General features: G+C 42.2%; 1 protein-coding gene across 2 annotated transcripts in view; it reads right to left on the bottom strand.

The window, feature by feature from the left end:
- SNAP25 (synaptosome associated protein 25) overlaps positions 1–24,155 on the bottom strand; it is a 165,546-nt gene that overhangs the window by 75,240 nt on the left and 66,151 nt on the right. For both annotated transcript variants that reach the window (XM_029593523.1, XM_029593522.1), the window contains exon 2: positions 5,350–5,488. In XM_029593523.1, coding sequence (XP_029449383.1) covers positions 5,350–5,421 — 72 coding nt within the window. In that variant the 5' untranslated portion in view covers positions 5,422–5,488. The remainder of the gene's footprint in view (positions 1–5,349; positions 5,489–24,155) is intronic.

Below are 24,155 nucleotides of genomic sequence, written 5' to 3'. Positions count from 1 at the left end.
CGCCCTCCCCCTCCCCCGATTTACGATTTTTCACAATAAATCGGGGGAATATCTATTGTATCGCGACTCTTAACGATTTTTGACGATTTAAAATATATCTGACGATTGTTTTAAATCGTCAAAAAACGATTCACATCCCTACCGGATATGTTGTTATCCATTTATAATTTAGCCAGATATAAAAGGGGCATTTTGGGGTGTTCCAGGGAGGGATCCCATTATCTGGCTAATAGGGTCATTTATCAAATGCTATAAGGTGTTTTTGCATGTATTAAGGGTAGTTAATTCATGTGAAAATGCCTTTAACGTATGGTACGATGCAAATCAGATAAAAAGGAGGAGTTAGGTTTACCATTTTGTGAAGCCCTATTGCATGGCTTTAACTACACCTTTTTCAGTAGTGTTAAGCTGTGTGATAGCTTGCATTAAGGCTTTATTGCATGTTATGGTGTTTTTGCCCAAGCTGGTTTTAGTTGTTTTGAAGCTCCTAGAGAGAGAGAAAGAGAAAGACTAGCCATAATATATTCACACTAGATAAGTATTTATATCTCTATGGTAGGCCCACCTAGAAACTCGAGGTGAGGTTTAGGTATTAGTGTAGGGGTTTAGGGGCCACTTTGACATTCAAAGTGAGACGTACAAACAGAACAGTGCTCTCTTGTGAAGATTTGATGACCTTCTGAGTGAGGAAACTCACTCAAAGATGAGATTTGTGCAATGTTCTCTCAACCTAGCTTGATGTTACCCAGGTAGAGAGTCCATCAAGCTAGATTGAGAGAACACTGCACAAATCTCATCTTTGGCTGAGTTTCCTCATTCCGAAGGTCATCAAATCTTCACAAGAGAGCACTGTTCTGTTCGTATGTCTCACTTTGAATGTCAAAGTGGCCCCTAACCCCCAACACTAATACCTAAACCTCACCTCGAGTTACTAGGTGGGTCTCCCATAGAGATATAAATCACCCCCTCTAGGGTGAGGGCACTATGGCTTCTCTCTCTCTCTCTCTCTCTCTGTAAACATGGTCCTCCCAGTGGTTGTATGTAGGAAATACCACAATTCTAGCACTTATCTCAAAGTGTGAAAAAGTTATCACAATTTGTGGTAACTTAGCTCTTCACATAGGTATTAGCAAAAATTGTGATAAACTGCCTATTACCATAAAACATACCCCTTTTTCTATCATATGCAATATTTAGTGCATTTTGATAAATCCAGGCCTTAGCTAAATATTGGGTATATCCGGCTAAATTAGCCACATAACTGTAGTGCTGCTTGGAAGCAGCTTCATGTGGCCAGATAATTTTGGACTTAACTGGCTATATTCAAAAGAATATCTAGTTATGTTTAAAGTTATCCATCTATGTTAGTTGGATAACTTTAATCGGGGATATTCAGTGGGGCATTTCTCCTACTGAATATCTGGGACAAGTTATCCAGCTAAATTTAGCCGGATAACCTGTCCACTAAACAGCCAACTGAATATGGACTCCATTGTTTTATTTTTTTGTATTTTGTTGTATATTGTTTTAAATATGACCAATCTTTTGATTGTAAATCGCTTTACTTTTTGCCAAGAAAGGCGATCAAGAAAATGTAATAAACTAAACTAAGACAGGGCTTCCCACACTTTTAATCACTGTGACCTCATTTAAGCACTTGAAAATACACATGATCCACAAAGGATGACCCAAACAATAATTAGCAAGGGTGCAGTTCCCCTTCAGTAATCCCTCCACTCTCACCCTACTGCACTCCCGCTGATCCTATCTCTTCCACCCTCTCTAGTCAGTCCTCTTTCTCTACCTCCACCCCTCCTCAGGACCTCCTCTCTTAACCTCCTCCCTTCCAGTGGATCCCTTTTTTCAGCCTCTGCTCTTTCAGCTGATCCATACTTATATCCTGTAGCTCCTCACACCTTCCAAGCCCAGCTCATCTCTCACCCCCTTCAGCCATTTTTGCATCCCTCCAGCTGATCCTCTCTTAACCTCAAGCCCTTCTTATAAACACCAACTGATCTTCTACCATCCCCTTCCACTCACCCCATACTCCATTCTCTTCTCACCCTCGTCCTCCATTCCCTCTCTATTTCCTCCCAGTCTTACATCTTTTTCTCCAACTCTTTCTCACTTCCCCCAGCTCCTCTCTTACATTCTCCAGTCAATCCTCTTTCATTTTCCCCTCTCTCACACTCCACAGCCAATCCAGCCAATGCAGGAGAGGTTTGAGAGTGGATCTCTAGCTGATCCACTCTCAAACCTCTCCTGCATCTGACCCTTTATTTCAAACAGCCACTTCTCTAAACATCCCCCTTGTCCAGGCCAGTGGCAGAATTTTCCTTTGGGCTCTGGGCCAAAGGTGGATGACAACTGATGAGAAGAGAGGGCAAGCTGATGACAGGGGTAACATTTCTCTCTTGGGTAAGTTCAGTGGTGGGTGAGGAGAGAGGAGCACTGGAAATTGTCACCAGCCCATGCACACTCAGCCCTGCCCTTTCCTCATTGCTGGTTCCAAGACTGATGGTGATCTGCAAGTTGCAGTAGCATTAGTTACGAAAGTCAGCCCAAGGCTTGTGAGTAAGTGCAAGCCCACAGGCCCTGTGCCCCAATCCCTCCTCATGAAAGGCTTTCTGTTACACAGAAATTCATGCACAGATGGGGACACTGCATGGCCTACGCTTCACAGGCCCCATGCTGCCCTTCACTACTAATGTTTCTGCTTCTGGTACCTGAAGTGCTACCATTAGAGGCAGTTGTGACCCCAGTTGAAAGTTTTGTGTCTTGATTTGGGGTCCTGACCCACAGTTTGGGAAGCTGTGGCCTAGGAAATTATTGGGGAAAATTTTGAGACTGTAGTAGGTGGGGCTTACAAATATATCCGTGGAGCCAGCGAGCTAATTTTCAAAGGGAAACACCCATGGAGTTTCCCTTAGAAAATTCAGGTTGGCAGGGAAAAACGAGTTCTTTGTCCTTGGTACTTTGTTCATGCTTTGAAGCAGTTGAAAGTTACCAAATCTCTCTGTGTACTTTCCCTCTGCTGACCTAACCCTGCCTGTTTTCATGTACTGCTGACAGGACCTGTACTTTTTATGTGGTTGCCCAGGGTGCTGGGAGCTGAGGGGTGCCTTGGACGCTGCCAGCATCACCTGTTATTTTGGAAGAGCTGATTTTTGCTCAGGGCACCATTTACGCCTAGAACTGGCCTGTAAACCTGTGAACCATATAAAATATTCTGAAAATTAGACTCCCATCATTATAAATTGACTGTTATGCAAAGATAATTTTGTCAAAACAACTCCCTTTAAGGAGGCAGTTTTCAAGTGGTCCAGCCTGAAACAATCACTGACTTTCCACCAAGTTGCAAAGTACGCGTGCATGAATTATTCTAAAAGAGTCCCTAACTGACGGCTCGATTACAGTAAGGCCGCGGTAAAAACAGTGCGGCAGTGTCAGGCGCACCCTTCCTCCCCGCACGCACAGTTCTCCTGACCTAGCGCCTGATACTCTCTTCTAATCGCATGCAAATGCATGCCGCGGCTGTGAAGCGTTAGGGAAGGGTTATGCCCGCGCAACCCATTTTACTGTATAGGCGCTTAATACAGCGCCTATACAGTAACCTGGGTGCGCTGGTACCTGTCATTTGAAATGACAGGCACCAGGAAGTGTAAAAAAGTGTCAAAAGTGTCAAAAGTGTCAAAAGTGTAAAAAACGAAAAACCTGTGTGTTATATAAAAAAATAAAAAAATTTTAAATACCTGTCGGAGGGCCGTGGGTCCAGGCGGCCGGTGGGCGGCAGGCAGCCATCAGCGGCATCCGGTAGTCCCTTCTCCCGATTTCGCACGGGCGTTCATCCAGGCAGAGGGAGCCGACGGCGAACGACCTCCGGCTCCCCCTGCCTGGATGAGCGCCAAAATCGCACGGGCGGGTCGGCAGTGGGGGGGGGGGGCGGCAGCAGGATCCGGGAGCGGCGGGTAGGCAGCAGCGGGGTCCGGGGGGCAGCGGCAGCAGGATCCAGGGGCGGCAGTGGCAGCGAGATCCGGGGGGCGAGTAGCGGCAGCGTGTTCGATCGGGCAGGTAGGTGGGAAAAAAAGATGGCCGCCTGCACGGGGGAAAGCTGCAATTGGCCGCTGAAGACGTGACGTCACACCCCGTGACGCCAAACGTCGTGACGTCACGTCTTCAGCGGCCAATTGCACGCTTTTCCCGTGCAGGCGGCCATCTTTTTTTTGCCACCTACCTGCCTGCCCGATCGAACACGCTGCCGCTACTCGCTCCCCGGATCTCGCTGCCACCCCTGGATCCTGCTGCCGCTGCCCCCCTGGACCCCGCTGCCGCTGCCCCCCCGGACCCCGCTGCTGCCTACCCGCCACTCCCGGATCCTGCTGCCACCCCCCCCCCCGCGGCCGACCCGCCCGTGCGATTTTGGCGCTCATCCAGGCAGGGGAGGGAGGGAGGAAGGGAGAAGGGACTACCGGATGCCGCTGATGGCTGCCCGCCGCCCACCGGCCGCCTGGACCCACGGCCCTCCGACAGGTATTTAAAAGTGTTATATTTTTTTATATAACACACAGGTTTTTTGTTTTTTACACTTTTTACACTTTTTACACTTTTTACACTTTTTACACTTACCGTAGCAGGCCCGAGCCTTGCTACTTTTTCGTTTGGTTTTTTTTTGCTTCAGGAGGAGGGGACCGGACGGGGCTGCAGGAGACCGGACGGGACCAAGGCGGGTAAGCAATGTTTTTACACTACACTACACTACACTAACTCCTACTAGGGGGAGGCGGTAAACTAGCAGGTTAAGGCCGCGGCAGAACAGCGGGTTACGGAGGAGATAATATCAGCGCCCGTTACAGTATCGCAGGGGAATTGCTAATTCCTTCATTATACAGCTTTTTCGTTCATTTACATGCTGGGTGCGGAAAGGGTTTAGGAAAGGGTTTAGGAAGCGCTAAGGACGCGTGAAACTGGAGACTGTATCGCTGGATGGCCTTACTCGTCTGTATTGTGCGCTCCCAGCACGTTACAGACGGGGAATCTTTAACTCAACGTTACTGTATCGACCTGTGAAGTAGCAAAGCTAAGCGGCTTTTTCCAGAAACCCTCAGCTCCATAGTCATTACTGGAGAATTGTGCCTATGCATCTTTATCTCTGGGAGACTGCAAATATTATCGGCTCCTGGAGAGCAGAAGCAAGGAAGGAACTCAAACGCACAGCACTGCAACAAAACAGACCCTGGAACCTATGACCGATCCTTTCTACCACGGCTGCCTGCGTTTCCTAGAACGGGCATCTCCTGCGTGTATTCATTTCTGTAATGTGCACGTGGCCACAGGACCCATCGCTCTCACCTCATCAGCCAGCTGGTCGGCACGTCGCTGCATCTCCTCCAGCTCATTGCGCATATCTGCGTCCTCTGCCATGGTGGCTGTTGGTACGTTTCACAGATGCTTCCAATCAGAAAGATCCACAACTATGTTCCATAAAAACCTGCAACACATTCAATATGAAAATTCACATTAGGCTCACATTCTGCACCACTAGAAATGAAGATTTGTTGTAAACATAAGCCGTACTTTTCTTTCTAAAACTGATGCAATACAGTACAGAGCCCTTTGAAAGGATTCCTCTTTGTATTTAGAGCAAAGTTTTGAAAATACGGTTCATTCAGAGGCATTCCTGTGTTTTATGTGAGGAAATGAGCCCTTTGAAAATTGCCTATAGCGAGTGAAATATGCGCATAGTGTGAGCTCCTACGTGCTTTTACCCACAGAAAGAGGAGGCATTCCTGGGGGGGGGGGGGGAGTCAGGGAGAGGTTAGCAATTGTACACATGCCTTGCATGTGTAATTGTGCTGGAAAAAGTACCCGTACAAATAACAGGTGCAAGCCTATGTGCATGCTTTATTTTCCAACCCAATTTTCAAAGAAAATTCACATGAATTTGGAAACTGGTGTAAAGCCTGGAGGGAAAAACTATCCACAGACTTTACATTTCTGTGCACAGTTTCAAAGTTACCCTCAGTATGGAAAGATAACCTGTATCATTAAAGTAGGACGAAGCAAATGTTTTTACCATTGCATTTATGAATATCCTTTAAATATGCATTCATTTTATATTTACATAATACTACTCAGACCCTCTAGCCTCTTTTACATATAAATGCCAGGCACAAATATACAGAGGGTAATTCTGAAAACCATTTTCCTGGGCAAGACTGTGCTTAAACCCTGGAAATGCAGCTACACCACTGAATATTCCTGACTATCATAAAGTTAGATAAATGTATCCAGCTAACTTTAGGACTACTCTACAGAACGACCAGAGTTACCCAGACAAGTTATCCAGCTGCCTTTGAAAATCAGAGTTAGCCAGGTAACCCACTTACTTAAAGTATCTGTATCCCAAATGCCCCTACATTATCCAGTTACATTTTGGCCGGATAATGAGTTATTTGACTAAACTCACATGTTATCTGGCTAAATCCCGCTGAATATTGGTTTTTAACTCTCCTGCTCTCACAAAAGTTTGGGATGTACGGCGTGAACGGTGTTGATAACTGCCATCCAACTTCAACCAGATAGATGTAAATGGGCTGCTTATTCTGTTATATTGTAAATGCTTCCATCTGTCTACCTCTTGCAACAAGCATGTGTGTGTGGAGTTTTGAGAGAAACCACGATTTGAAATACATATTTCCACAGCCAGTCTTCTATGGAGATTATTCTTCCTCACATAGTTAAGAACCACTCTACCTGACTCATGTTTCAGAGTGAGCCAGGGCTATGCATGCATTGATTCTAAGATTGTAGATATAATTAAACCACTACCAAATATAAACCTACTGGAGCAAGATTCCTACTGATATAAAGTCATGCTTCTCAGAGATATTCGCTGAAAAGGATGACTCAGCCATTCATATTGTTAATGACTAAATATTGATTCTCCCTCTCTTGATAAGTATTTTTAACTCATGAAATAAAGACATTTGTACTTCCATTGAACCTGAATCACCATACTGTCATAATATGTGAGGTCTTTCTGCACTCTAGATGGGCCCAGTGGATTTTCAACCTTTATTCCTAAATCTTTGGTCTGAAACCATTAAGATGGCAGTTTAAAACTTTCATTGGAGCACAGAGGTGTATATCTTGAATTCCAGATCTGGTTCCCTCTCAGTCACTTACTATGTGACCTTGAGGAAATCAGAAAGGTCTCCTTGAGCTCAAACCTAGCTTATGCGCTCTTTGGTGAAGGGGCCTTGTAAGCATAAATTATCTTGTGAAGAATCCCTGGATTTGATGGTACTGAAACAATAAATCTATCTACATACAATATAACCACATAACCCTTTGCTCAATCGTGACCTGATTGTGATACAATTCTCAAAAGCTGGTCATAAATATATTAAGCTGGTCCAATATACAGATATCATCTGACCTTTATTACTTTGCATTTATACATTTTGCTGAGTTTTAACTTTTAAAGTATCCTCTGTGCTAGTTTGGGAGATGGCAGAGAGAGAGGGAGATTTGAAAAAAGATGAAATCTCTTGATGTTTCCAGAGTTCATTGATAAAGGTCACTAGTTCATTCTTTTGTCAAACCTTTAAAATAGTAATACTGCTTTATTTCTCTAGTCAATTAATGCAGTACAGAAAGGTGGAAATGCTTGTCTCAGAGAGTGTAGGATTTATCCATCAGAAGAAACATTAACCCAGACAGAGGGCAGGGAGAAAGAGGATTTGGGTTTCAAATGTAAAAAAAACTGAACTGCAGTACAATGTCAAGACAGAACAGCTGCTATCCCAAATCGTATCATAGAAGAAATTATAATAATAACAGAAGCCATGCCTTCTAGATATGTATAGATATCACAAAAGTGCATGTTATAAAATTGGGGGTCGGCGCATGTTATAAAATTGGGGGTCAGCGCGCGCAAGGGGGTGCACATTTGTGCAACCTGTGCCCGCCAACGCCCGCAGCCTTCCAAGGTTCCCTCCCAGTCCGCTCCAATTTAGGAATGGCCTGGGAGGGAACTTCCTACCTCCTATACTAACCTTCCCGCCCCCTAGCCCTATCCTAACCCCCCCCCCCCCCCAAATTCTTACCTTTTGAGTTGTGTGCCCCAGCACACAAATGGCCGCTGTGCCGGGCGCCTCTAGCCATGCCCTGCCACGCCCCTGGACCACCCCACCCCTCCCTGCCCCCTCCCTACCCCTTTCCCGAAGCCCTGGTACTTACATACATCCCGGGATTTACATGTGTGGCCAGGCCTTTGAAAATTCGCCCGGCACGTGTAAGCCCGGCCATGCGCATAAATCCCTGGGATTTACGCACAAAAAGTTTTGAAAATCTACCCCTATGGATTGAGTATAACAAACAAACAATTTTAAACTATTTTTTTGTGTGGTTACCTTTGTCAAAACTGCATGTTATATTTTGAAAGGATCCTTCCCTATCACACTTAATATGAAAGCAAACTAGATAATATGACAGATTATTTGGATCCAGGCATTTATGAGTGGCTAGTTGGCCACTATGATGGTGTGTGTATGAGTGCCAATAATAACAAGGTGCCTGTGCCCTGGCAAAAGACAAGCTGCATAGAACTCACCAGTTATCCTCGATGAGCATAGGGGTATCTGAGATGGGCATGGCTTCATTCTAGCTTGGTTGGTCTGCACACAGATGGTGCCAAGCCACATGTACCAGGTAGCTAGCTTGTAGCCCTCTCTCTAGGCACCGACCAATGATGTGTGTACCTGGTGGCCCTACAATTGGTTGATGCAGCAGGAATGCCAACATCATCAGCGAGCACCACTGGCTTCCCACTGGCTTGAGGGGCCAGTGTGATAACAATTTTAGAAAGGGAGCCAGTGAGGGCTTTAAATATGGCCAACTCCTATACCTCTTCCTAATTTTGCTTTGTGACTGATGACCAGGACAAATTCCTCCAATCCCACTCTAATTATTATTGATATGCAATGTTAACAAGATAACTGCCAATCATTTGTCTTGTTACCCATCGCAGAGGTTTGCTCGAGTTTAAATTTGGTAGGAGGGAGTTAACTTAAGGGAGGGGCAAGAGAGCTAGCGCAAGAAAACACGACTAAGCTTATGGGCTTGGAGCATGGAGCGGATGACCTAGGGCTGTGAAAGTTGACAGGTCTGGGGCCAGAAGATACCCGGAGAGTCGATTCCGCAGATGGCTGGGGGCAGGCCGGTAGGCTTGCTGTGTGGCAGCCTATCTAGTTTAGCCACTCCCTTCAATATCACAGAGTCAAGAAGGCACCATTGGGATGTAGGCCTGCCTTGGAAGACAGTTGAGCAAGTGTGCCTAATGGTGCCTTCCATGGGGACAAAGGGTAGGCCATAGGCAGGCTTGAACACCCATGTTAGATTCCATTGAAAGATATCTCGTAAAAAGCTGAGGCCATTTATATCCAATATGGACTCTATTGTCTCTGTTGTTTGTTGTGTGTCTTTGTACAAGTGCTCCAGTTATTCCTTCACTGTAGCATAAGAACATAAGAACATGCCATAAGAGCAAGGGTCCATCAAGCCCAGCATCCTGTTTCCAACAGTGGCCAATCCAGGCCATAAGAACCTGGCAAGTACCCAAAAACTAAGTCTGTTCCACGTTACTGTTGCTAGTAATAGCAGTAGCTATTTACTAAGTCAACTTAATTAATAGCAGTTAATGGACTTCTCCTCCAAGAACTTATCCAATCCTTTTTTAAACACAGCTACACTAACTGCACTAATCACATCCTCTGGCAACAAATTCCAGAGTTTAATTGTGCGTTGAGTGAAAAAGAACTTTCTCCGATTAGTTTTAAATATGCCACATGCTAACGTCATGGAGTGCCCCCTAGTCTTTCTATTATCCGAAAGAGTAAATAACTGATTCACATCTACCTGTTCTAGACCTCTCATGATTTTAAACACCTCTATCATATCCTCCCTCAGCCGTCTCTTTGCCAAGCTGAAAAGTCCTAACCTCTTTAGTCTTTCCTCATAGGGGAGCTGTTCCATTCCCTTTATCATTTTGGTCTCCCTTCTCTGTACCTTCTCCATCGCAACTATATCTTTTTTTAGATGCGGCGACCAGAATTGTATACAGTATTCAAGGTGCGGTCTCACCATGGAGTGATACAGAGGCATTATGACATTTTCCGTTTTATTCACCATTCCCTTTCTAATAATTCCCAACATTCTGTTTGCTTTTTTGACTGCCGCAACACACTGAACCGACGATTTCAATGTGTTATCCACTATGATGCCTAGATCTCTTTCTTGGGTAGTAGCACCTAATATGGAACCTAGCATTGTGTAATTATAGCATGGGCTATTTTTCCCTATATGCATCACCTTGCACTTATCCACATTAAATTTCATCTGCCATTTCGATGCCCAATTTTTCAGTCTTACAAGGTCTTCCTGCAATTTATCACAATCTGCTTGTGATTTAACTACTCTGAACAATTTTGTATCATCTGCAAATTTGATTACCTCACTCGTTGTATTTCTTTCCAGATCATTTATAAATATATTGAAAAGTAAGGGTCCCAATACAGATCCCTGAGGCACTCCACTGCCCACTCCCTTCCACTGAGAAAATTGTCCATTTAATCTTACTCTCTGTTTCCTGTCTTTTAGCCAGTTTGTAATCCACGAAAGGACATCGCCACCTATCCCTTGACTTTTTACTTTTCCTAGAAGCCTCTCATGAGGAACTTTGTCAAACGTCTTCTGAAAATCCAAGTAACTACATCTATCGGTTCACCTTTATCCCATGTTTATTAACTCCTTCGAAAAAGTGAAGCAGATTTGTGAGGCAAGACTTGCCTTGGATAAAGCCATGCTGACTTTGTTCCATTAAACCATGTCTTTCTATATGTTCTGTGATTTTGATATTTAGAACACTTTCCACGATTTTTCCTGGCAATGAAGTCAAGCTAACTGGTCTGTAGTTTCCCGGATCGCCCCTGGAGCCCTTTTTAAATATTGGGGTTACATTAGCTATCCTCCAGTCTTCAGGTACAATGGATGATTTTAATGATAGCTTACAAAGTTTTACTAATAGGTCTGAAATTTCATTTTTTTAGTTCCTTCAGAACTCTGGGGTGTATACCATCCGGTCCAGGTGATTTACTACTCTTCAGTTTGTCAATCAGGCCTACCACATCTTCTAGGTTCACCGTGATTTAGTTCAGTCCATCTAAATCATTACCCATGAAAACCTTCTCTGGTACGGGGACCTCCCCAATATCCTCTTCAGTAAACACCGAAGCAAAGAAATCATTTAATCTTTCCGCGATGGCCTTATCTTCTCTAAGTGTCCCTTTAACCCCTCGATCATCTAACAGTCCAACTGACTCCCTCACAGGCTCTCTGCTTCGGATATATCTTTAAAAGTTTTTACTTCTTTTCAAATTCTCTCTTAGTCTGTCTTATCAATGTCTTACATTTAACTTGCCAACGCTTATGCATTATCCTATTTTCTTCTGTTGGATCCTTCTTCCAATTTTTGAATGAAGATCTTTTGGCTTAAATAGCTTCTTTCACCTCCCCTTTTAACCATGTCGGTAATCAATTTGCCTTCTTTTAATCTTTCTTAATGTGTGGAATACATCTGGACTGTGCTTCTAGGATGGTATTTTTTAACCATGACCAAGCCTCTTGCACACTTTTTACCTTTATAGATGCTCCTTTCAGTTTTTTTCTAGCTATTTTTCTCATTTTATCAAAGTTTCCCTTTTGAAAGTTTAGCACGAGAGCCGTGGATTTGCACACTGTCCCCCTTCCAGTCATTAATTCAAATTTGATCATATTATGATCACTATTGCCAAGCGGCCCCACCACCGTTACCTCTCTCACCAAATCCTGTGCTCCATTGAGAATTAGACCTAAATAATAAATAAATAAATAAAATAATAAAATAGTAACAGGTGAGGCCCAGTGTCCAGGACTGTGCATGATCTGAAAATAAACATAAAGAATTCCCAATCCTCCTTTAGTATTATTAAAACATCAGTGTATAAAACTGGTACCCAGTTTGGATTACCCACAAGTTTAATGCTGAGCTCCAAATAATTTTCTAGAATTCCAATAAAGATACCTTTCTTGAAAGAATATAAACAATTCTTTTACTACTAGAATAATTATCTTACAATTATTCTACATTTATTAGACTCAGACAACATATTCTTCACAAAAGTGAAACTTTCTAACTGCCAAAGTAGTCTATCGCATGGCTAGCTCTCCTGAGATTCCCTATCTGCAGTTCTAAAAAATTCTTGGACAAGTCTCTGAATAACATATGTATTCTTTTCTATCTTGTATTGAAATATCATCAATTGATTAATTAATTAGGTTGTGACACTGAATTACACAGGATCATGGTCATCCTGCATAATAAAAAAATCCCCTTTTTGCTTTCAAGATAAACAATAAACAAATTCAAGTTTCTAATTACACTGCATAACATGCACAGCTAATTTAAATTATTATAATTGTAATAATCATAAAAACTTGCCTCTGACTACAGTTCTGTGGCTCCTGGCCATTGATTTGTTCAAAAGTTTCTACTTTGTGTATGTTTTTTTTATTTTTCATTCGGACAACTTAAATCACATCTAGCTAACATCAGCAGAATCCTAACTCAATCTGTCCACACATTCTAAACTTTTAAACCAAATAACAAAACACCAAAACATACTCTTCCAAAACCAAGAATAGGTTCTTTTACTTACTTGTAACCACCTTCACAACTCCCATTTTAACAATACATTACTTTATAAAAATGTTGTTCCTTTTCCCTTATGTAACTCTCTCTGTGTCTCTTTTCTTTTGTACTAAAGCTTCATTAGTCTGCAGCAGTCAAAGGCATGCTGGAATTCTGCTTGCAACAGGATACAAGGTGCAGTAATATCCCCCTTTAGTTTCAGAATCATACACAATAACCATGGCTTCTGCATAGGCATCGGTCCACCAGAGACCTAAATCTTCTTATAGTCTTTGCCAGAATGAAAGAGTACTATCTACTCCTAAACTCTCTTATGCTCACTCCTGTTTCTATTTCTTATACATTTTTTCATTAAACATTGCCAGATTTTGCTAAACGCACCTAGTTAGTACCAGTATTATTTAACCTTATCATAGCTAAATACTTTACTTTGCTGGCTATTCCGCATGTACCGGGAGATACGTGCGTGACCTGGCCCCTCGCGTATCTCCCGGTATTGGCACGCTGCCGGCTTTAAAAGATCCGGCCTTAACTGTATGGATGTTTCTCTATATCCTTCAGGAAACTTACAAAAGAGAAGGTGTCCCATCTATCCTTACGAACCAACCTTCTATTCCTTTAAAGGCATAGCAGAACATCACCAGAGCTTTCCCTGTACAGTATTAAAAGAACCAACTAGCTCGCAAAGCATTACTAATGGGTTTTTTTTCCCAATAGTATCAGTGCACTCTACAAGAAACAAAAATAAAGAAACAAAACTGTCCAGTAAAACTAGTCAATACTCCACGTTACAAATTTACTTCCGTCTCACTTTCTCACGCAAATATTTGTAGTGGGAATTATAATAATAACATTAGATTTATTCTAATTAAGAAAATTTAGATGGATAATGCATTGTCAAACAGACTTGATAATAGATGACCAGAATTAAACAAGCTTCTTAACAATTATATTTGTTAATTACCATATACACTGGGATGGTAACTCTTAAATGGGCGTGCACATGGCCATATGCGTGCATACGTAGGTGCGCAGCCATGTACGCATGAATCTTACATCATGTGTGCAAGAGTAAAACACGCCTAGTATGTGTATGTGTGCTTCTAATTTTAAGCATTTACACACGCGGTGACTATTCACGCATTTTACTTAGGAACTGTCGGCTTTTACATGTGCAAGCAAGCTCATTTTATAACATGCACACGTTAGGAAATGACCAGTTTTACCATTAATTCACCAGTTTGCCCAGCCTACCTCTAGGTCATCAAGATATCCTGGATCTTTAGCCTGCACTCCCCCCATTTTATCCAGATCCCTCACACAGTCTGTATTTGGCTATAAATAGTAGGGATGTGAATCGTTTTTTGACGATTTAAAATATCGTCCAATATATTTTAAATCGTCAAAAAATCGTTAGGGCCACGATACAATACCAATTCCCCCGATTTATCGTTAAAAAATCGTAAATCGGGTGAAGGGGGAGGGCAGGAAAACCGGCACACTAAAACCCCCTAAAACCCACCCCCGACCCTTTAAATTAAATCTCCCCCCCTCCCGAACCCCCCCCCCCCCAATGCTTTAAATTACCTGGGGATCCGGCGGTGGTCCAGAACGGCGGCGGTCCGGAACGGCCCTCTCAATAGAATTGTGTTGTCTTCAGCCGGCGCCATTTTTCAAAATGGCCACCGCAAAATGGCGGCGGCCATAGACAAAAACGATTCGACAGAGGAGGTCGTTCCGGACCCCCGCTGGACTTTTGGCAAGTCTTGTGGGGGTCAGGAGGCCCCCGCAAGCTGGCCAAAAGTTTCCTGGGAGTCCAGCAGGGTTCCGGGAGCGATTTCTTGCCGCAAATCGTTTTCGTATGGAAAATGGCGCCGGCAGGAGATCGAGTGCAGGAGGTCGTTCAGCGGCGGTCCGGAACCCCCGCTGAACGACCTCCTGCAGTCGATCTCCTGCCGGCGCCATTTTCCGTACGAAAACGATTCGCGGCAAGAAATCGCTCCCGGAACCCCGCTGGACTCCCAGGAAACTTTTGGCCAGCTTGGGGGGGCCTCCTGACCCCCACAAGACTTGCCAAAAGTCCAGCGGGGGTCCGGAACGACCTCCTCCGTCGAATCGTTTTTGTCTATGGCCACCGCCATTTTGCGGCGGCCATTTTGAAAAATGGCGCCGGCTGAAGACAACACGATTCTATTGAGGGGGCCGTTCCGGACCGCCGCCGTTCTGGACCACCGCCGGATCCCCAGGTAATTTAAAGCATTTGGGGGGGTTCGGGAGGGTGGGGGATTTAATTTAAAGGGTCGGGTGGGTTTTAGGGGGGTTTAGTGTGCCGGCTCACGATTTTAACGATTTTTCACGATAGTTTACACACCCAAACGGCAACAATACGATTTCCTCCCCCTCCCAGCCGAAATCGATCGTTAAGACGATCGAGGACACGATTCACATCTCTAATAAATAGTTTTATGCAGGCTTATACCTGATAAATAGCAGAAGTAAACAGGCGCAGGTAAGAGCAATGTGCGCGCTGCATAAAATCACAATTTACATGCGCATATTTTGGTCCCGCCCTGGACCTCCCTTGATCTTTCCCAAATCCGCCCCTTTCTTATACAAAGATATGCACACATTGATACTTGCGCGCATATGTGCAAAGTTTATAAAATAGCCCCAGGTAAATAAGTGTTACTTGAGAGTGCATCTGTTTTAAAATTCACATTTCTTTGTACTATATAATAGTGTTTCCCAACTTTTTCAAGACCAAGGCACAGTTACATAAACAAAAATGTTGTGTGGCAAACCAACTCTCCATGAAGCAGGCAGTGTGGACATGGAGAGGACTCATGGCCAAAGGAAGAACTACAGAAGAACTGGAAACCCTACCAGTATATCTTCCAAATTTTAAATCAAAGGGAGAGAGGGGGGCAAGGACACATTTGAACTAATCACAATGGACCAACTCCCTATACATACAAGTGCAGTATAAGGGAGAAGTCAGTGTGTTGTAGGCAACCAGCTCAGTTAGTTACCTTGGCTGCAGCATGTGGTTACCAGAACTCCTTCACAGCTGCTGCTTCTAACACTCAGAGTAAGTCACATACAGTGTTCAGTGCTTGCTCTCCTCTTCTCGCTCAGCCTGGAGATAGGACAAAGGTGGAGGCTCAGGATGGACAAGATGAGGAGGTGCTATGAACAATGTGGTATGCACAAAGTATGGCACAGTCTTCCATGCTCTGTATGCTGTCCATTAATTACTAATAAAGCAAATCGGAAGGTGGTCCCACGTAGCCAAGGCAAAAAAACAAAGAGACAACCTTATGCCGTGGAAAGATTTATTAATTTATTGTAATACAGAGCCCGACTCCGGCCGAGTTTCGCCAATTAAGGCTGCATCAGGGGATGACTTCTGATGGCAAAAGAAACTACATAAGTATATTCTTTTGTAGTAATATTATCAAGTCAAATTTCAATCTTGATCCTGCATACAGCTCTCTTCATTTCGCGAACTGGCAGCGCATTACAAGGACCTGTCCTATTGCGGTTGAGAGGTTGTTAAATAGAAGGCAAAATATTATAGACACATCGGTTTATTTTTGCCTTATTCCTACACAATTTTGAGTGAGATACGCTGCCAGTTCGCGAAGTGAAGAGAGCTGTATGCAGGATCAAGATTGAAATTTGACTTGATAATATTACTACAAAAGAATATACTTATGTAGTTTCTTTTGCCATCAGAAGTCATCCCCTGATGCAGCCTTAATTGGCGAAACTCGGCCGGAGTCGGGCTCTGTATTACAATAAATTAATAAATCTTTCCACGGCATAAGGTTGTCTCTTTGTTTTTTTGCCTTGCATTAATTACTAATTCCAGGGCTCATGCTGTGGCTAGGAAGAGCAGGCAGACATGATTACACATGTCCTCAGAAAGAAGCACATTGTGCTTGCCGTAGGGAGGTAGGAGCAAAGTCTGCAGGTGCTTTGTACTCATGGACCTTGTATCTCGTTTTCAAAAGAGAAGAATGTGCGCACTTTCCCTTTGAAAATTCGGGGAGGTACAAAGTGCCTGCAGACTTCTCACCTGCTTTTTCTGCAGATCAAATTTCTATGGGAAATAACGCACGTGAATTTGAAAATACTATCAATGCTTGTTATTTTTTGAGCCCAGGAACTTCGCCCATCCATCCAGCTAAAAGAACATGTGTTGTGCAACTCCATGTGTACTTTTAGCCAGATCGAGTTAGGGCATTTTTCAGACAGCCAATACACCTGGGTGATTTTGAAAACTGGCCTCCACATTTATAATTAGCATCTATTTCCCATTGGCGGAGTCCTTTTCTATGGCTTCTTATTTTTAAGGCAGTATTATATCCTGTGTATCAGAAATCTGTGAACCACTCTGCCATCTGCCTTTCACCAGCTGCTTGATTTGAGGTGTAATATTTACTTGAAGTAAAATTTAAAAAATAATAATAATAAAAAAACCCCCCAAACCCCAAAACAACAACAAATAAAATGTCTTGAGGAAGAGGAGGTAATGTCTCTCCAAAGCAAGGGCATACTGTATTTATTATGTTCTTGGGCCTCCCTGATCTATACTATTGTCTTTTCACCAAGCATTGGGTATTCCTCTGGATGGCTCAGTGGAGTAACATTTTTGTCTGTAGCTTCCTGCAATAGAAGTTACCGATAATCACATTCTCTTCATTGGCACACCTTCTTTCAAATCCCAGCTGCTAGTCCGTTCAGTTCTTGCTTTGTTTCCACTCAATACTATATATGCCAAAGGGTAGGTAGGGGGATGGGAGTTCTCCCACCCAAGGCTGGGCTCCATTTTTAATCAGGTTCCCTTCTAGCCTAGCCACTGCAGAACTAATTCTCTGACTGAGAGGGACAGACAGTGGTTTTCTCCAGAACCCAATAGAATTACATCTTTGGGCAGCCAGCAATTGCAGTTAAGAACTGACTGTGATGTGGGAACTATGGATGCTGCTTCTGCAAACCCCCAGTCCCTGGCAACCCAAATAATCACTAAATGTAATTACTGGGATGTTTCATTAGCCACTCATAAGGATAGTCTCAGGAAATTCAGAAGTGAAATTTTTTTTGAAAAAGTTTTTTTTTTGCTTTGCCCAGATTAGTTTACATTTTATCTGATTAAAAACAATTATACTGTAACATTTAATAACACTTTCCAGCTTTCCATTTAGAAAGAAGGTTCTCCATCTCTATATCTACCATAAACAAATATTCATACTGAATTCATTTTACATTAGGGCTTCAAAGGGAAAAAGGAAAATTAGAAAGGAACAGCTTAGTGTGCAAAATTATGAATATGAAAGAGCTGTGAACAAAATTATACTTTTGTGTTAAGAAGTAATTTGTGTGAATCAAAAGTGTCTAAAGGAATAGAGATGGTTGAGGGTGCAGGTTCCTAACAACCCTAAATAAAAATACGGCACTAAACAAATTATTTAAATCTTATCATACAATCAGTCCTTCTTCACACTACAAGCAATAACCAAAACGCGCTTCAACCTTAGAATGTATGTGGGCCTTCTAAATAGCGATGTGCGTTTTGGGCAGGTGATATGTCCTATTTTAGGGTGATTGGGAATTAAAAGGACTGATGTGCATCCTGTTTTTCATGACAGATCATGACGGTAGCTAAGAGAAGCAAAAGAGGAGCAGGAGGATACTATCTGACGTGGGAGAAGACATTTGAAAAGCATCCTGAGTGGAAGATATTCAGTCTCCACTGAAGATTGCAGTGTGTGCTTCATGCAATGGCAGCAAGGTTCAAAAAAGCTGCTGCTGGCTTGACACTCTTCTTCTAACGAACAGATAATTGTGTTCATAGGTCTTTCATAATTCATTAGTGTGTATCTCTCTGCAATGCTGAAGCCATTTTATTTATAGATAAAGAGCATGATAATCAATGCAAGTTTCTTATTACCCATTACGGGAAACTGTAGAATCTCTGTGGATGCCTGCACCCAGCAGGCTCAGATTTTGCAGATATGGCATGCACGTTACTGCCATTATGAGTGCCTTCAGTCCACTAAGACATGGTCTTTCATGGGTTATGGGTTGTGATTATACATGGACTAAGCATATGATGGTTAATTTGTAATGTTTATTGATGAAAATAATTATTACCAGAATTGACTAAATGGGGAGATAGAACTAATTTAAAAAGCCTATTTCAGTTTAAAGTCTTAACCTGTTTTCAGTTTACACAATCTATTTCACAAAGTTTATTAAAAGCATGGCCATCGATACCAATCAAAAGCGTTTCTAAGTCAGTTTGCACTAACTTTCTTAAGGAAAGTAAAACATCAATATAATTCTTATATATTATTATTTTAAAAAGAATTTTGCTTTCTTCTTTTTGTTGCTGTGAACATAACTGGGCAGCATGTCAGATTATACATTTTATCAACTGGGATTTCTCCTCTGTTCAATCTCCCACCCCACCCCCTCCCCCCCGAATCCTGTAACACCAAAACCATATGTCCATATCCAACAGAGTAATCAACCTGCAGTTATTAGCTCTGAGGTCCATCTGAAGATTTTAAAGTCAGCAGCATACAGAGGGTGAGCATATGAAGTCTGAATGCTTGCATTATTATAAAAACCGCACTTCAGTATAGCTAACTGAACAGCTGGCTATGCAGAAATGCTCTCCTGCAGGCACACAGCACAATTTTACCCCAGTCTCATTACTTTAGTATACTTTAGCATTCTTTTTTTTAATGCTATGTGGTATCAGAAGGAAAACCGTTTTTTTTCCCCATATACAGTTTTGTCCCAGAATCCTAGGCTTGTTTTGGATTCTACATGCTGTCAATGAGGGGTGTCAGAGGTTCTGCTAAGAACTAGAGTTATAAGGGGGGGAAAAATCCACATTGTGGGGGTCATTTTCAAAGGAGTTACGCATGTAAATGTGACATACTATCGTAGCAATTTTCAAAAGCTATTTACTCGAGTAAAGTGCATTTACTTGAGTAAATCCTATGGACAATTCAATGGCATATATTGTAGCAATTTTGAAAAGCCCACTTACTTGAGTAAAGTGTATTTACTCGAGCAAAAACCAGTTTTGCTCGAATAAATGATTTTTAAAATCTACCCCTGTAAGTGTGTATAAGTGAAGCAGAATGTCACAGCCCACAGGCCTAGATTTAGGTATAACCAACTGTCTCTGGCACCAAATTTATACAGTGCCGGAGCATTGCAGTCATTGTCATGCTAGTATCTGGGCCTGACGCCATGGTGCTGGCCCTGCAGCAGTAGCAGTAGCAACCAGATAAATTCAGCATGGGCCTTCTATAGCAGTCAAGCACTGAAAGGCCCTACATCACCCCTCCCCTTGACTGGATTTCCATGGTAACAGGAAGCCCATGCAGGATGAGGGGACAGGGAGGTCCTATGCTGAATTTCTTTAGTTGTTGTTGCTTTAGAGACAATTCTGAGACTTGGAGTTCAGGAGTGGAGAGGTGGGCTCTTGCCCTGAGAGGGAAGGATTTGAGAAGGTACGACTGGGTGGGGAACAACCCCCCATTGCCAACCCTGACAGTACCTTAAGGGAAGTTGGCCTGATGGCTCAGTGGCAGTGCTTCACACTGTCCTACAGAGGACTTGGGTTCCATTCCTGGGTCAAGTCTTCTAGTCCCCAGGTCAGCCACAGCTTGGAATGCTGCAAAAACCACTCCCAGGCCCTGGGTGGATGTAATCTCAATCATTGTGCAACAGTGACACCTAGTTGCTGGATTTAAGGCCCAGGACTGCAAAGTTCTGGAAGGAGCCCTAGAATTTGGCCCATTGGCCAAGCACTGTCAATTGTATTCCATGCATTAAAAAGGTAGAAGAAAATAAACTGCTGGCAAGGTTAAATAGCGAGGTGAAAGAGGTAATTAAATCCAAAAAGGCATTATTCAAAATGGAAAGCAGACCCAAATGAGAAAAATAGAGAAGAGCATAAGCACTGGCAGGCATCATTTTGCACTTGTCTACATTAAATTTTATTTGCCATTTACATGCTCAGCCTCCCAGTTTTGCAAGATTCTCTTGCAATTTCTCACAATCTTCTTGTGATTTAAGAACTTTGAATAATTTTGTGTCATCTGCTAATCTGATCACCTCACTTGTCGTTCCCATTTCCAGGTCATTTATAAATTTATTAAAAAGGAGTGGTCCCATAACATTTACACCCTCAAAAAATGTAGAAAATTGGTGAGGCAAGACTTCCCTTGGCTAAATCCATATTGGCTTTGTTCCATTAAACTATGCCTATATATATATTCAGTAATTTTGCTCTTTATGATAGTTTCTACCATTTTCCTGGATCACCCCCTGATCCCTTTTTAAAAACTGGTGTTATATTGGCAACCCTCCAGTCTTCCATAGATGATGTTAATAATAGTTTACAGATTTCTAATAGCAGGTCTGTAATTTCATTTCACATTTCTTTCAGCACTCTGGGATATGTACCATCTGGTCCAGGTGATTTGCTACTCTTTAGTTTGTCAATTTGCCCTAGTACATCTTTGAGGTTCACTGAGATTTGTTTCATTTCCAAATGGAGAAAGGTCATTAGTAGAGTGCCCAGGGGTCTGTACTGGGACCTGTGCTAATTAGCATATTCATAAATGATCTGGGAATGGAAACAATGAGTGAGATGACCAAACTTGCAGATAAAAAATTGTTTTGAGTCATTAAAACAGCAGTGAATTGTGAGGAACTGTTGTGGGCTATAAATAAACACATAATATCGGCAGCTAAAAGAGAAAGATCTTTACTGGAATATTCCAGGAGAGTTTAATTACCAGCAAGGTCAGGGCCAGTGCTTCCATTAGGCAAACTAGGTAGTTGCCTAAAGTGCCAAAATTTTATTGGTGGCAAAATCCTGCCAGTATAAGGTCTAAAGAGTGCTGTACCAGAACCAATACTGCCAAAGAAGGAAGTGCAGTCCTGGAGCCATTACTATGGGTAGGAGAGAGTGCTGTGCTGGAACATCCACCAATAGATAAGATGAGGGAGGGGGTGAATAACCGAAAGCTTGCCTAGGGTACCAAATAAGCTTGCACTGGCCCTGAACATGACAATTCAGAAGCAGTCTCAGGAAATGTTATAGATACAGAGGTTAAATAGGTCACCACCTCTAATTTATACACCAATGAGTTAGTTTGTTTATTTGCATAACATTTTCCTAATTGGTTGGCATTACAATTTTATCACCTATATGTTACAAAGAATGAATTCTTGTAAATCATGTGATTTCTTGTAAATTGAACCCAGAAGGAACATTAACACTCACTGTTGAACCTTGATATACTTTTTGATCTTTTATATTCATTTTAGAATTTCAGTATATGTTCTAGAATTTCAGCAACCTTGGATAGTTTTGTAAATCTGATCAGTGCAATTTCACAGTGCTGTAATGATAGCTTCACAGGAAAACATTTTCAGATTACCTCTACTATCGTCCCTTTGTCATATTTAGTATGACACTGGCACTAATACTTAGGGAGACTCAGAAGTCCTAGTTTTATTATAATTAAATAAGTTATAGCTTGTTGAAAGATTAGAAAATATTTGGAAAAAAGAACATGACTGATTTGAATGGTAAATATAAGAAGGTCCATTGGGACTAAGTTTCAGGTCATCAGAATACAAACTAATAGTTTTATTGCAGGTGAATCTGGCCCTTCACATACATATCAGCACTGAAATAAGGAATACTGACATTAAGAATAATTTATTAAAATACCCTCCCTCCCCCTTAGGAGGAAGAATGCATAAAATGGCCATTTGTCTTTTGTTGCACATTAATGTAACTAATGTAAATGTTTGAGGGAAGTAGACTGGCTTCCAAAACTTATCAGTTACTTTTTTGAGATCAACTGCTGGTCACAGCAAATGCAAGGCAGTGATAATGTTCTAGCTAATCCTATAAGACTAACACAAAGGTTAGTTAGATGGTGAAAAACACAAACACAGGCCAGTTAGGTCTACTAAAATCATTAATGTCTCCCTTTTGTGATTTCTTTCACAACCACTTAGCTCTGTATATCTAAACTTAAACTTTCTTATGCATACAATGCCACCCCCATACCATCATTACACATATACATAACCTTGCAAATCTTACATTAAGTCCATATTCATCAAACAAATATACTCTTCCTAAAAAGAGAGCTTCTTCAATTCTTGTTTTGTTATTCATGGCCACCCCAGCAAGTAAGGAAATGTCTTGTTGAGTCTCTACCAGTCCTCTTCTGGTTTTGTTGGTTGTTTGCTCTACTATGTAGGAGAGTTTTTTTCATAAACACTTCTAATTCATAGACTCTGAAGCTGGGAATTAAGTAACTTATAAATTTGTGACAAATGGATGGATTTAATGGGGTTAGTTATCTTCTTTTCCCATGACGATAAAGATGGAAATCTGGATGATAAGTAGAAACGCTGACACAGCAATGGACAGAAAAGTTGGGAATGGTGTTCCCAAGGGTGACTCGGAAAGTGTCAGAAGATAACATTTTCTTGAAATTTCTTTTCCCATTCAGATAAAAAATATTCACAATTCTTAAAGTTATTTGTCCAGTAGCATGAATATGGGGGGGGGGGGGGGGGGGGGGGGGGGGGGTGTATACTTGTCATTCCTTATCTGAAGTTCTGTGATTTGGGGCCATCTATATGAATCAGATGGTTGAGTCAAGATGAAGCAGGTTTAAAGAACAAGATCAGTAGGGACTTGGCAATCATGGTCTGGTGAAGTGGTGTTCAGCAAAGTTAGGAAGTTCAGAAGCGAATGATGATCTAAGAACTAAGGGACTGATGATACACATTAGCAGAAGTAGAATTGTCAACAAGTATATAAGTTGAAAAGTTTACCTTGTTAAAGTTCCAGGGTTGATATTGATGGAACATTATGATGGTTGTCATCAATTGGTTGCCCCAGGAATGAGTGGCCTAGTATCTGGAAAGGTGAATCCAGGCCAATGACAGTGGAAGCAGGAACTCTGGTAGTCTTCCTCCTATGCCAGCCACCTTCCCTTCAGCTTCAGCCCTTTGGTGCAGGTGGCCAACAAGGCATGAAAGGTGGGGATTGCCCATGATACAAACGATGTGAGAGGAGCCTGGAACCATGAAAGGAAATGGAACACACCAGAAGTTGGGGAAGAGATCAAGCAGGAGTACAGGCTATAGAGTCTGGAGACAAAGAAGTCTTCTAAATACAGGACTGGAGCCAGAGAAAGAGGACTTAAGTAAGACCAAACTCTGGCAACTGACTGCTGAGAATGTCTCTATATAAATACAAGTTTGTGCAGAAAACAAGATGGCCACTAGGGGAAGAGTAAAGTTTTCATTAGGGTAAATTTCAATAAAGTAGAGACATTGTGGATAG

The sequence above is a fragment of the Rhinatrema bivittatum genome, chromosome 3 (assembly GCF_901001135.1).
Source record: "Rhinatrema bivittatum chromosome 3, aRhiBiv1.1, whole genome shotgun sequence".
Lineage (NCBI taxonomy): Eukaryota > Metazoa > Chordata > Amphibia > Gymnophiona > Rhinatrematidae > Rhinatrema > Rhinatrema bivittatum.
This window is presented reverse-complemented; position numbering and strand designations above follow the sequence as displayed.